Source organism: Equus przewalskii, chromosome 15 (genome assembly GCF_037783145.1).
Source record: "Equus przewalskii isolate Varuska chromosome 15, EquPr2, whole genome shotgun sequence".
NCBI lineage: Eukaryota > Metazoa > Chordata > Mammalia > Perissodactyla > Equidae > Equus > Equus przewalskii.
The window spans coordinates 85,262,633-85,277,032 of NC_091845.1; the positions used below are offsets into that span (position 1 = coordinate 85,262,633).

The window sequence follows — 14,400 nt, forward strand, 5'->3', positions numbered from 1 at the left end:
GATGAGGAGTGACAGGAGTACAGGTGTTCTTTTCTTCTCGTATCTGCTTATAAATTTTCTGTGGTGAATATGCCTTTTTCTTCTGTGTTTTAAAAAACAATCTTAAAAAGCAGATACACCCCAGACAAAGTCAGGGTGTGTGAATGTGTGTTCTTTTTGGCTCTCCAGGCTGAAGTATTCTGCGGGGCTGTCGAGGCTGGTCCCGCACTGTGATGAGTTAATGGCAGGGCCTGGCGCACAAAGGCTGGGCCTCGGGTCCTCGGTATTTCTGTTTTTGCTTATTATAGCTCTTAGCTAAACGTGACTCGTCTGCTGGCTGGCGCTCTGTTTTGTTGAACAAGAGAATGTCGTGAGACTATTAACCCATACCAGGGGCCCCAGAAGACGATGACGTTGATAATTGACTGTTTTGTTTTTAATGCTGATGGATTAATTTTAGTGATAATATCTGCTACTGCTGGTGCTTCCTGGAAAACCCTTCTGCTGGGGACAGAAGGCTGACCTGGGATCTGTTCATCTTTTCACGGTGGCTGTTACTGGAGTTTAACGTGCATTTGAATTTTAATTTTAAATAAGACACAATTAGAATAAGTGATTTAGACCAAAACTTAACAGTCATTATCTCTGGGTACTGTTGTCAAGTAATTTTAACAGTACTTAAAAAATAAAAGCAAAACACCCAATCCCTAACAGATGTTTAGTTTTTACTCTTTTGTCAAAATCGGTTCCTGGAAAAATAAGGTAGGAGAACCGATTGCCGAAATAATGGGAGAAGAGCATCATGGGGTAATGTTTCAGTAGGCTGGTTTCTTCTGAAATGCCGTTTGGCTAATCCTTGGGGAAATTTGGCTGTGAGCATGCACTTATTACATTTTTATCCACAGAATGGGCTACAGTTGGCATCGCATCGCTCACGGTTGCCAGAGGCAACAGAATGATTTAATTTGTGCCCCTCTGGCAGACATTTTGAATAATTTTAGTGATTTTTTTTTTTTCTTTAAAGATTTTATTTTTTTCCTTTTTCTCCCCAAAGCCCCCCGGTACACGGTTGTATATTCTTCGTTGTGGGTCCTTCTAGTTGTGGCATGTGGGACGCCGCCTCAGCGTGGTTCGATGAGCAGTGCCATGTCCGCGCCCAGGATTCGAACCAACGAAACACTGGGCGGCCTGCCGCGGAGCGTGCGAAGCCAACCACTCGGCCACGGGGCCAGCCCCTAGTGATTTTTTTTTTTAATGCTACTTTTTCTAGTTCCTTTCCAGTCTCCTACTTTGTGTTGTTCACTCCTCTTTCCCACTGAGTGCTGAGGCCTCTTGGCTTGGTTGGGGAGAGCAGAGCCCTTGCAGTCCCGCTGGTCATGTGGGGTGGCTGCCCGTGTGCCCCTGCAGGAGCTGGGGCGTGCAGGCGGGGATGCTGTCAGGGGCTGGTCCTCTTACAGATGGACATGAACAGGACAGATCTTAGGCACGTTTGAACCCAACTTGGGGCCTGGAAAACATACCCTCAGAGCTGCATTTGGGGGTTTTGAATTCTGGTGGAGAATTCAGATTTCTTGAAGTTCTCACCTCCACTGTCCTGTTTCCTGCTCGTGTCTGTGATGTTCATTATGCCAACTGTTGTTTAACTCAGAGGATCACCAGGTGCACCTAACTCGACTGCGACATCTCGTCTCCTAGGTTAGGGCTGCAGAGGCCCAGGGCAGAGCGGGCTGTCAGGGGCGGGCCGCACTATGCTAGCGTGTAGTACGCAGTTACAGGCTTTGGGGTAAGCGTGCTTTGCTGAACAGGGCTTGCACGTGCCAAAACCATTTTTATGTAATCGATGTTGGTTTTATAAGTATGTCCTTAAGATAATCAGAAAGGGGAAGAAAAAGTTTGTTCTTATATCTGTTGTGTCTGGAGATTTAGAATTTTTTTTTCAATGCAGAGTGGACACAGATATCTACCAGATATCTTCGAGAGCAGTTGGCCAAGATTTCCGACTTTTACCACGTGGCTTCCAGCGCGGGCGAGGGCCCTGTCCCTGTGCCGCCAGATGTGGAGCAGGCCATGAAGCAGTGGGAGTATAACGAAAAGCTGGCCTTTCACCTGTTCCAGGTACCCTTTCCATGAGACTGCAGGCGGTGTTGTGTGTTTTTAAGAGAGCAAATTCTTTAGTTTTGGGGGGTTACATTGTGTCTTTGTCTGAATCAGTACATTCAGAGAAAGCAACCTGCCGTTTCTCACATTGAGCTGTACTCAAGGTAACATCTTTGTCCTGAGATGACAGCTTCTTGCTACATATTGATCTCCAGCTTTCAATGATGTCACCTCTGTTAAAGCCATTAATTGCTTTGTAATTGCACGATTGAATATAATCCTTCTAAACTTTTTATTTTGCAGAAATTGGATATTTTTATTCAGTAAATATATTTTATTTATTGTGCTGATGCGACCTATCTCGTAGTAGGTCTCCTCTGGAGCTTAGTTACTTCCAAAGTGAGGTCATCTTGATTTGGTTCAACTGCCGTTTAAATGCAGCTGAGGGCCCTGGGTCAGGGCGTTGAGAGATGACGGGACTCTCCTCCGCACACGTTGCTGTAAATCGCATTGACCAGAAGAGGGCGCTTGTGCTATTCTTTGCCTCAACATTTATCCCTGGCCGGGAGGAAGAGAAGCGGGTTCAGCTGAAGTGGGGTCGCTAGCGTGGACTTTCACTGCCTGCTGTCTCGATCAAGAGGAAGGGGGTAGAAAGGATGTGTGGTTTCTAAATTCCCCTCTTAGAACTTTAATTATAATTTCCACGTGGTAAGCAGCTTTTTCTAAGAGCTCAAGGTCGGAAGAAGCCTGGTCGTTTTGGGAAGTAGCATTGCTCGGTTGAAGTCAATAAAAACAACACTTACAAATCCTAGCTCCATTTATCAGAGACGGCTTCGGTGCCCGCTCTGAGCTTGTATGACTTCCGTGGAGCTGAGGATTTAGTCTGCGTCTTTGAAAAAGTCTCTCTCAGCATGCTTCATATTTTTGGGAGGATTACTTAATATATTAGGAACATTGAAATCAGTATTTCTTTTGTAGGAAGCAATTAGATCCTAAACTGATGAATCTAACTGGAACATTAATGTTAAAATTTTTAAAGTTCATTCTGTTTTAATTTGCCGTATTCTGAAATGTGAAACTAACTCGGTATATACACCTGCAGGCATCCGTGTGCAGAAATAAGCGTGTGGGTCTATAGACAGAAGGACAGTGTTAAAGATGGACATTACATAGTCGCTGGAAGTCATGTTGATGAAGATTCTTTATTTTTTGACCTTATATTCACTATCTCTCATACTTTAAAACAAACTTCCATTTTATCTATTTCTTTATTAACTTAAAGTTCACTTTACTGGTCTTAAAATTTTAAGTTGCTCTTTTTCTGTGACTAACCTTTTAATTCTTTTTGACTCTAAGCATTTTGAGAATTAGAAATTAGCCACAAGTGAATACCCTGACATCATGTCATGTCAATGTGATGTCACTGTGTCTTTTAAATACTGAAACTATGATTTGTCAGTGTGTTTTCACATGAATTGTTGATAACTGTGCTGGTGGACCACTGGTGGGTCATAGATATGTAAAATTTTCTAGGAACAAAGCGGGAGTTCATATTAATTACGAAGGTTATCACCAGATTTGCCATAAAAGTGCCTGTCCCAGAAAAGATAGCTTTTTGTTTCTATTTTGAAGATTCTTTCATGATGTAAATCGTAATACAAAACTGTAATGTGACATTAAGTATGGCTGTGCATGGAATGTCGTAATAGCATTGTGTATTTATGTGTGTGTAAGAAGGCAATAGATGAAAATGTTAATAATACTTATTTCGAGGGGCCGGCCCCGTGGCCGAGTGGTTTAGTTCACGCGCTCCGCTTCGCGCGGCCCAGGGTTTCGCTGGTTTGGATCCTGGGTGTGGACCACTCATCAGGCCACGTTGAGGAGGCATCCCACATGCCACAACTAGAAGGACCCACACCTAAAAATACACAAATATGTGCTGGGGGGATTTGGGGAGAAAAAAGCAGGGAAAAAAAAAAAAGAAGATTGGCAACAGTTGTTAGCTCAGGTGCCAATCTTTAAAAAAAAAAAAAACAAAACTTATTTCAAGGGGCTATACCACCCTCTGGGGCATTTTGGAAATTTGTGGGTGTGTTATTCTTTTTTTGGTGTAAGTTACATTGGAGCATTTATACACTATTATAAATTCCTTTCATTTCTTTATGTTACAGTTCATTAGACCATTATTGATTTTTAAGGTTATATCTTATTGGGAGGTTATAGTATCTGAAATGCTCTTAGGCCAGATTAGGGGCTGTTACGAGGGCTTGGATCTCGTGGCGTTTTCAGCCTCCCGTGGAGATGATGGTATGACGGGAGCCTGTGTTCTTCACAGTTACCACTACTGGTCACGTGTCCTCCTGTGAGTGTAAGTTCATGCCCTCCTCAAATTAGCCAGGCGCTTGACATGCCCGGGGAGTCTGAAAGCTTCCAAATTTCCTTTCTCATTGGAATTAATTTTTTTCCATTTAGAAAGAATCAGATTACCAAAAACCAAAAATAACAAAAAAACTCCCAAACCAACTATACAAACTAACACTAGTTCTTTATTTTGTTTGGAATTTGGCTGTGATCAGCAAGCCCGTGCTTTCCTACAGCACCAGAAACAATAATAGTGACGTTGCACCGAGGCATAGCAGTGCTCTGTTTTGAATTTTGCTTGGCTTTGCTTTACCATTGTTAGTGTAATTTTTCTTTGTTCATTGAAGGAAGGAATGCTAGAAAAACACGAATATTTGACATGGATCTTGGATGTTTTAGAGAAGATCAGACCGATGGATGATGATCTTCTTAAACTCTTGTTACCACTAATGCTGCAGGTACGGTACGTGTAACGTGCGCCAGCTGATTTTATGGACAAGAAATGAGTCTGATAAGAATGATTAATTAAGTAGAAGTGGAAGGAAAAAAACATCTTGATGCTCCACCACAGGAAGTGATCAAGAGGCATCTACAACTATTGCAGTCATGTGTGTTGGCCATGATCATAGTTTTTATCCACACGTCCTTTTTAGTTATTCTCGCCCATCCTGATTTCTCCCATCAGTGAGCTAAGTGAACAGCTCTTTAAATACTGTCTCTTTATTCACACAAATGTCTGGGAAAACAAGACAAATCGTCTCTTTTTAAGGATATGGAGGATCTTCTACATTCTTTTGACATTCTTAGAGCCACTGGGGATGGAAGCTTCCAATTTTAATCACGGTCTAAGATCTGTTAAAATTTAGGTTATCTGGATGAAATTTATTTAAAGAAAATAAAATCTTGGAAAGGTAATATGTGCATTTGATAATTCAAACAACATCAAAGAGTATCCAGTGAAAAGTAATTCTCTCTCTCACCCTGGAACCCTCGTAGAGATTATACCAAGCTGCTGTCCTGTGTCCCCCTGAGATGGTCTGACCTTGTGCTGTCCGTTCTGGTGGCCACTAGCCGGATGTGGCTCTTGGGCCCTTGAAATGTGACAAGTACTAATTGAGATGTGTTCGTAGTGTAAAATGCACACCGGGGTTCAGACCTAGTATGGAAAAAAGAGCATATAATATCTCATTAATACTTTTTGTGTTGATTACATGTTGAAATGATAGCATTTTTGAATAAATCAGGCTCAGTAAATTACACTATTCTTTTAATTTTACCTGTTAGTTTTTAAACGGCTACTAGAAAATTTAAAATTGCGTATGCAGCTTGCATTATGTTTCCCTTGGACAGCACTGGTCTGTACGGTACCTTTGAAGGTTTTCTTATTTTTAAGTGAAAATAGCCTGCATTGACGTAGCTGTTTTGCCGAGTAGTGAGAGACGTGGCTGACGTCTGTCTGGTGTCCTGTGCTGCTCAGTATTCAGATGAGTTTGTCCAGTCGGCCTACCTGTCTCGTCGTCTCGCCTACTTCTGTGCCCGGCGCCTTGCCTTGCTGCTGAGCGATAGCCCCAGCCTTGCTGCCCACTCGCCCCACATGATGATCGGACCGAGCAGCTCGAGCATCGGGGCCCCCAGCCCCGGCGCCCCCGGCCCCGGCATGAGCCCCGTGCAGCTGGCCTTCTCGGACTTTCTCTCCTGCGCGCAGCACGGCCCCCTGGTGTACGGACTTAGTTGTATGTTGCAGGTAAGTCCTTGGCCCCTGTTATTCCATGTTAAATTTCAGCGTGGGAAACAATCGTGTCAAGACTCACATCTTCAACTTTCACATCGCAGCTCTAGTTTTTTCCTTACCCAAGTTGATTTATAGATTGAAATTTCATGTTTTTATTTCCCTATGTTGGATCAGGCTAAGACGAGATTTGTTGCTTCCATCTAAAGGACCGTTATTGTAGTTGTCTGCTATTAGGGCCGTGAGGGAGTTCAATGATTAAAAGTCCTTCTGGGAACCACAGAGTAAGTGGGCTGTTTATCTCTTCTTCTGGAAGGACAGCTTCTCCATGCAGCGTTCTGTAGCTCCCTCAGTCTTGAATTGGTTGCCTCCTCTCTCTGTTTCTTTAAAATCCAAATAACTTATCAGGCTGTGTTCATCTGCCAGGCATCATTGCTTGTGTGGTCCTTGAGCATCCAGTGACGTGCCGGCTGCTGGACCAGTACAGCAGGACTGAGACACAGCCCTGCCCTAGAGGAGCCCAGCTCAGTGCTCAGGTCCAGTTCTCGCCTCATCGTGTGTCCTGCTCTTTACTAAGGGGCTTGGGGACAGGGCTGTCCGTGGAGGCATGGTCTCGACTCTGGTAGAGTTTACTGTCCTGTCAGGGAGGCAGGCTTGTGAATGGACTGTTTCCATGTACTGTGAAGACGGCCGATGGAGGATGCTCATGGGCTGAGGGAGTTGGGAAGTGGAACTTGTCGTCCAGCCTACAGCTCAGGGGGCTCTCTGACGGAAGAGGTCCTGAGCGGCACTTGTAATACAAGTTAAAAGTAAAGGTACTAAGAGTGTTCCTGGCAGAGAGAGGAGCCTGGGAAAAGACCCAGAGGCTGATCAGTCACCTTGTGTGCTGGCTGGTGTTGATGGAGCGGGAGCTATAAAACCTGGCAGGGCCCAGGGCATGGGCCCCGTGGGCCTTATGATTGGGATGTCATTGGAGGGCTTTGTTGCAGAGAAGTGACACAGTCAGTTGTGTGGTTTCGTTAGATTGTTTGGGCATTCCCGCATAGTTGCAGGAATATTTGTGGGAGTGAGGAGGTGGGGGAGACGAGGCAAAGGGATCAGTTCAGAAGAGTCTAGGAAGTTCCGATGTGGACTGTGTAATCTCTTAGGGGCTCCAAGTGGGTATTTTCAAGAGGTTGGTACATGTCTGATTCTGCAGATGCGTTGATTTGAATCACTCGGGGTCCCTTGGCTGGTCAGAACCCCAAGGTGAGGTTACCTGAAGAGTTAGTGAGGAGGACCTGTGGATGTGAGGGGCACGAGTGGTTGAGAGAGGGCAGAGGGGACCAGGAAAGTGTGGCCGCACCGGAGAGAAGAAGGGGGAGAGAGTGTTGTTACAGAATCAAAGATGATAACAAGAGTAATACTGTCAGAATTCTCGTGTAATCATGTTAATAGCGTTTATTATGTTCTAGGCACTGTTCTAAGTTGTAACATATACCAAGTCATTTAGTTCTCAGAACCATCCTATGAGACAGGAACCAGCGTTATTCCTGTAACACTAATAATGAAATAGTGGCATAGGTCACACAGCAAGTAAGTGGCAAAGCCAGAGTTCGAACCCAGACGGTCTGGATGCAGAGTCCACACTCTCTCCACCATGCTACACCGCTTCTCTGGGTACCGCAGAGAGTTTCAAAGAGACCTTAGTAGAGGGCAGCGCTCAGTGGATTGGGGAAGTCTGGTCAGGGGATGGCTGGAGTGTCTTTGACAATATGCTGGTCATTGATGATCCCCTGAATGGTGGCTGAGAAGCCAGATGAAGGTAGGTTGAGGAGTGATGAGAATGAGGAGAAGTAATGCTGCCTGTTCTTTGGAGAAACATGTCTGTGAAGGGAAGAGATAGAGACTGCTGCTGGGCAAGTGAGATTTTTAAACACTTTGTTTTTTCTTGGGCAGGTTTGAACATATTTCTGAGCTGAGGATAAACTGGTAGGGGAGAGTCTGAGAACAGGGGAGGAGGAGCTCTTGATGGGTCAGTGCCTGGATGTGGGGCTTTGGAATTGGGAGAACAGGGAGCAGCTCTGTCATGGCCAGGGGACGAGGACCCCATGTTGTCCCAAACAGGAGCAAGTAGGGAGGGATGTGGGCCAATGGGGACAGATGTGTTGGTGGGGTTCAGGGACTTGATCTTCTTTATATCCGCCATCTGGTTTCCACAAAGATGTCTCCTAGACCCCAGAATCTAGTCTTTTTGTATTTAATTTTGCGTTTTAGAAAAAGGAAATATTGCATTTATTCTCTAAGCTCGTCTACTTTGCTGTTGAGTGGCACGATAGCATAACGGTTAGGACCCACACCTTAGAGACATTACAGACCTGCATTTTGCCTCTGCTCTGCCACATAGTGATCTTGAACCTCTGTTCCCCAAGAGTGAGTGGGGGACGGTGACAGTTCCTGCTTCGTTGCCTTGCAGGGTTAGGGCTGTGGTGACTGAAGGCTTCCAGCACAGTGTTCAGCACCGAGAAAGTGCTTCCTCAGGTGCGAGCTGTAATATGTCATCTGTGTAGGAGGCAGCGGGATTCCTGTGGGGGTCGGGCGTGTGTGCTGACATCAGCTCGGGCCCATCCTGGTCTCTGTGTCTCGCCTTCCTCTTCTGTGCGGTTGGGGAACGACACTCCCTGCCTCACGGGTTGTTGTGGCACAGGGAGTGCTTCGTGCACGCTGGTTGTGTGAAGCAGGGGTCGAGGGCAGGAGCCGGCCCGCTGCAGCCCGCGAGTCTCACCCGGCCCAGGAGCTGAGGACGGGATTTACGTTTTCAGTGAGTTATTAAGGCAAAAAAAAGAAGAATATGTGATGGAAACTATAGCTGGCCAGGAAAGCTTAGAACAGTTGCTATCTGGGTTTTTATAGAGTTTGCCAGTTGCCGGCCCAGGGTTACCGCCTGCCCAGCATTTATGAAGCTACTTACTTAGCATTACTTGAGAGGTTTGAAAAAGCAAAAAACTCGTTTAGGTTTTATAACCTTAGAAATTGCATATTCTGATTCCATCTCATTTCTTAAATTGCATGAAAAAATTGTTTTAGGTGACAGTTTTTAAGCGGTGATTACTGCAGTTTGGTTAAGCTTCCCAGGTTTCCTGTGCTGCAACAGTAGCTAATGAATCACAGTATCCTTAATTTCTAACAGCTCTGCTTCCTCCTTTCAAGTTAATAACTATCTTGGTTTTGTCTTATCACCTGGAAAGGTGAGAATGGGGTAAGACATTCATATTTTGCACTCACTGGTAGGAAGCTGTAATGGTTATGACAAGGTGTCATTTTTACTGTTAAGCCGTGGACACCCTTTTCCCCTGTCTCTAAATGTCTGGATCTCCCTGCTTTATTTCCAGACTGTCACTCTCTGTTGCCCAAGTGCCTTGGTGTGGAATTACTCCACAAACGACAGTAAGAGCGCCAACCCGGGCTCGCCCCTGGATCTGCTGCAGGTGGCGCCCTCCAGCCTCCCCATGCCGGGCGGGAACACGGCCTTCAATCAGCAGGTAGACTTTCCGTGCCGGTGGCTTGATGGGCCTTTTCGTTCTTGACAGGCATCAGGGCTTAGTGGGCGTCTCAGAGCTTGGGTGCCATCGCCAGCTCCGCCCTCCTCTCTCTAGGTGACCTTGGGAGGGACTGAGCCTCTGGGAGCCGCGGGTCATCCTGCTGCCCCCGTTCTGCTCACCCCCCTGGGTGGGCGGTTCTCGCAGAGTTCCCCTCCTTGCCCCGGACAGCAACTGTGGTGGTGGTTGTAAAACACGGCCTCCGCTCCCTTGGTAGTCGTCACTGATGTTTAATAACTGTCACTTGTCTATATTAGTGTTGGGTTATTTGGTTCAAAGACGTAATAAACTTGAACCATAGGATCGTGACTAATTAGAACAAGATCCCTTTTTTTTTAACAAGCACTTTTCTTAATAAAATCAATAAAACATGGCTAGTTGCTTTCATACATAGAAGAATGGCTCAAAGATGATGTCTGAGAACTTCCACCTTTCCATATGATGTCTTAAAAAATTTCCCTGGTAGAGATTTTTTGCAAGCGTATATTTTTGTGAGCGTTTATTACTGGAGACTGGCATTGAATCATCCGTTGTAAATTTTAAAATGCACTTCTTGGCAACAGGCTAAGTTTCCTACCGTGCAGTCAAGATTGCACTTCACTGTAGGATACCCTGCTCACTGGAAAAGCCTGACGTGATTTAGACAGCCGCTGTGGCTTTCCAAGCACAAGTTAATTAGAAGCGATTATCTTTCAGGTTCGGGCAAGGATTTATGAGGTCGAACAGCAGATAAAACAAAGAGGCCGTGCGGTGGAAGTTCGGTGGTCTTTTGACAAGTGCCAAGAGTCGACAGCAGGTACAGAACACCACGGAAGAAGGCGAGCTTTTGAATGCGGGACTTGATGCTGTGTTTCTGACTCGTGTAAATCGGTCCACACACTGAACGAGGATGCCTTTTGACAAAGCCGCCTAGTGAATTTTGAGGATGTTCTTCAGTCTGTGACCCTTAGATTCTGGCTGTCTAGAATGTCAGGTTTGGTGTCGTTGGCAATTCTTTTATATGCTGAGTGCTAATTTCTTAAAAGTCCTTTTGCCCCACGTAACGATGGTTTTGCACTGTGCTGCTCTGGCTTTGTCTGCCCTCTTTAACTGCTTGCTTGATTTCTGCATCTAGGGGTGACCATCAGTCGTGTTCTGCACACATTGGAAGTGTTGGACCGACACTGTTTTGACCGAACCGATTCCAGCAATTCGATGGAGACACTTTATCATAAGATTTTCTGGGCCCACCAAAACAAAGATAACCAAGAGGTACTTCATATGTCTCTTCTTCTTTTTGCCTTTTATTTTCTTAGCATATTTTCTTCTTTTTTATTCAGCAAATTCTGACGAAGCCTATTCTAAGAAGTATAATATCTTGTGAAAAGCATCTACACCCTGCAGTCATTCTGTTTGTTAGACTAAAGTGACCCACCGTTATTCAAAGGAGGTGTCCGTTGGGCTGGTCTACCTAGGTATATTGATTGGGAAGAGTTTTCCTGGCCCCTTTATCATCACTCCCCATCATTTTAGTTTTAGCATAATGTCCTTCATTTAGTGATTGGACTTTATATAATGGTTTGACTTTAACTTAGGGGAATGTGTTTTAGTATTTAACACATAAGAGAGCCGTGAATGAATACTTGTGGTCATGATCTTTAAAAATCCGTAGACAAGGCGTTAAACAGGATTCTCCAGAGAAACAGAAGCAATAGCGGGAAAAAGCATATATGTATTTTATGTAAGTGTGGGAAAGAAGTGTTTATTTATTTTAAGGAATTGACTCACAGGATTATGGGGGCTGGCATATCCAAAATGTGCAGGGCAGGCCAGCAGGCTGGGCCCCAGGGAGGAGCTGAAGAGCGGAAGGCAGTGTGGAGGCAGAATTCCTTCTTCCTCAAGGGACCCGTCTTTTCTCTTGAGGCTGTCACCTGATTGGATGAGGCCCTCCCACACTATAGAGGGTAATCTGCTGTACTCAAAGTCTACTGATTTGAATGTTACTCACATTTTTTAAAAAACCCTCACAGCAGCATCTAGACTGGAGTGTGGCCAAAAAACCAGGTACCATAGCCTAGCCAAATTGACACATAAAATTAAACCATCACAGACAATTTTTATCTTAATGCTTTCCTAGCAATAGATGGTTTCATTATTGAACTGCTCTACAAACATGGGATTTTCAATTATGTTTTTTCTCAACCTTATTTGGGGAGAGATAAGTAGTTCATCCTCTTTGCCCAATGGAAAGTGCCTGTGGTCTATCCAGGTTGTGCTAGGCACCAGGGAGGCAGAGGTAAGTTTTAAGACATGGTGCCCGCCTCCAGAGGTTTTCATACTGGCCTTTGAGAATGTGTGTGTGGAAAGAAGAGATAAACCGACAAAAACAGCAACCAAAAACCTTTCCTTCACCTGCTTTTATGTGAACCTGTTGCAGGTTATTCCTCTTTTTTGCAATAATTTGTGAGTCATCCCCCTGCTTCTCAAAGATAAGGCTCAAGACCGTTGGTGTCCGAGGGCTGAGTGAGGTGCGGACTGGGCACGTTTTCTGGCACATCGTGAGTCGCGGTAGAAGTGTTTCAGTGCTCTGTGGAGCATCCTGAGGACAAGTCGACATAATTCTCTGCTTATTGACGCGGGATAGAGTGTGACTGTGTTCTTTAGCATGGAAACTTGAAAGTCTGTCTGTTTGTTCTAAAGACTTTCTTAGATAAACGGCTTCAAGAGTGCTCAGACTTTAACCCATAGAAGTGAGGTCTGGAAGGAAAGTAGGGACACCCAGAATTCAAGGGGTCCTTTTGGATTGCTAAGCTTCTTGCACTAAGTGTTGAGTAAAGGCCGCATTGTTTCCTGGTGGGACTTCCAACAGGTCCATCAAAACCGCGTCAGTGTTGTGGGTAGCCTGACTCTGCGACTCTCCAGTGAGTAGCTGGGCCGCCTCCAGAATTGCCGTGTCCTTCGCCCGCAGAGACTAAGTTACAAGCACTCCGAAGAGAAACTGTGTCTTACGAGGGCGGAAATGGTGTTTGATATCTTTGAGTAAAATCACATTGCAAGGTTCTTTCTAAAGCACAGTTGTCTCCTGAGCGGATACTAGAGATGGATGACCCACTGCAGTGTGAGGAGACATTATAGCACTTTTATTTAGATTGCATTTTAGAAAACCTGACAGTTTAAGCAATTCCGTTTTGTCTAAGTTCTATAGTGAACATAATTATCATGGTCGTATAGGCATAGAAGTTATAAATGAATATGTGTATATGGAGAGTGTTTACTAAAGACAAGTCTCTGAGCCGAGAGGGGCTGTGAGCACTGTGTGGAGACAGTGGCTCTAAGCTTCCTCGGAATGGGCAGCTTCCCAGATGCAGCCGGCGCTGCCACCAGAGGGCGACGTGGGCTCAGGGCTGAGCATCCTGGATGCTCCGGCATCGTGGTTCGTTGGCAGGAACGTCAGCCTCGCCCATTTGGGAGGAATTATATTAAATGTTGACTCAACTCCGGAAAGAGCTGATGTGAGTGAGTGGTGGTTTTGTGGTTACTATGCTGTTTTATGAGTAAGACAAAAACTACATCTTAAACCTGTAATTCAGACTGGTCACTTTTTCTTAATAATCTTTTGGAATAACTGCATAGATCGTTCTGAAATATTTCAAGCTAATTTTTACAATGTGACTTTGGCATCTCTTTGTGTGTGTGTGTGTGTGTATCGAGGTCGGTATGTGTATATATGGAATGACATTGTTTTCTCTCTCTACCTCGTCTTTGCTGAGTCTCTTTATGCATTTCTGGAATTTATATATGAGCTGTGGAGCTGTACCTGAGAGTTATCCAGCACTATCGAAATAGGTTTTAGAAGCTGTTATTGTTAGGATAAGATAGCAATCATTGCTAATGTCATATTGGAAGAACCAGTATGATGAAGCCATAATTCTCTGATAAGAAGGAGTTGTGTAAAGTGGTGTGGTTAGGACTCAGAAACACATCTCGCTTCTTCAAACTGTGCTTCTCATTTTTGGTTTCATACTTTGCGTTAGGCCTTAGACAACGTGACAGATAATGGAACTAGTGCCCCCTCTGCTGCTGCAGGGATGTGAGGCCGCTCCTGCCGAAGGCGTGTGAGGTGCGCCTGGGCTCGGCCTGCTCCCCACAGCTATTCGGGAAGCTTGAACTTCAGCATCCTCAATTCCCTTTTCTCTGGAACTGCTAAGGGGAAGCCCAGTCCTCACCACTTTCTTGCAGGGAGTGGGGAGAGCAGCTGTCTGCATGGGGCCCGGGTCTGAGGATTGGACCTGTGTGTGGAGTCAGTGTCCACATTTGGGGAAAGCTCGTTGAAAACAGTAATGCACGGGGTGAAGGCCTTTGAGGCCTTGGTCCTGCCCTGTGGTTGGGCCTCAGTGAGGGGAGTGAGAGGCAGGGCCGGGCCTGGGCCCCACGACAGGTGGGCCTTTACCGTTCCACCTGGACTGTGTCCTTCCTCAGCCCTCCCTGCCGCCCCCCATCTTTAGCTGCTGCCTCTGTGTCAGGCTTGGGTGCTGTGGGAAGGGAGGTGGGAACAGATCTCAGAGCCCTTGATGTTGGCTTATTCCAGATCTGTGCTGCTCGCTCTTCCATTCAGTCGTGTCAGATGTAAAAATCGTATCGCTCAGGACAGGCCTCAGAGGCTCGTGTCACACAGTG

At 45.5% G+C, this 14,400-nt stretch overlaps 1 protein-coding gene across 30 annotated transcripts in view; it reads left to right on the forward strand.

Moving 5' to 3' along the window:
- MED12L (mediator complex subunit 12L) overlaps positions 1 to 14,400 on the forward strand; it is a 315,757-nt gene that overhangs the window by 64,735 nt on the left and 236,622 nt on the right. For all 30 annotated transcript variants that reach the window (XR_011527248.1, XR_011527249.1, XR_011527252.1 and 27 more), the window contains 6 exons: positions 1,925 to 2,094; positions 4,785 to 4,895; positions 5,915 to 6,181; positions 9,538 to 9,687; positions 10,441 to 10,540; positions 10,859 to 10,995. Coding sequence is in view for 24 of the 30 variants with exons in the window: in XM_070576341.1 (XP_070432442.1) it covers positions 1,925 to 2,094; positions 4,785 to 4,895; positions 5,915 to 6,181; positions 9,538 to 9,687; positions 10,441 to 10,540; positions 10,859 to 10,995 (935 nt within the window). In the remaining 6 variants the exon portion in view is untranslated. The remainder of the gene's footprint in view (positions 1 to 1,924; positions 2,095 to 4,784; positions 4,896 to 5,914; positions 6,182 to 9,537; positions 9,688 to 10,440; positions 10,541 to 10,858; positions 10,996 to 14,400) is intronic.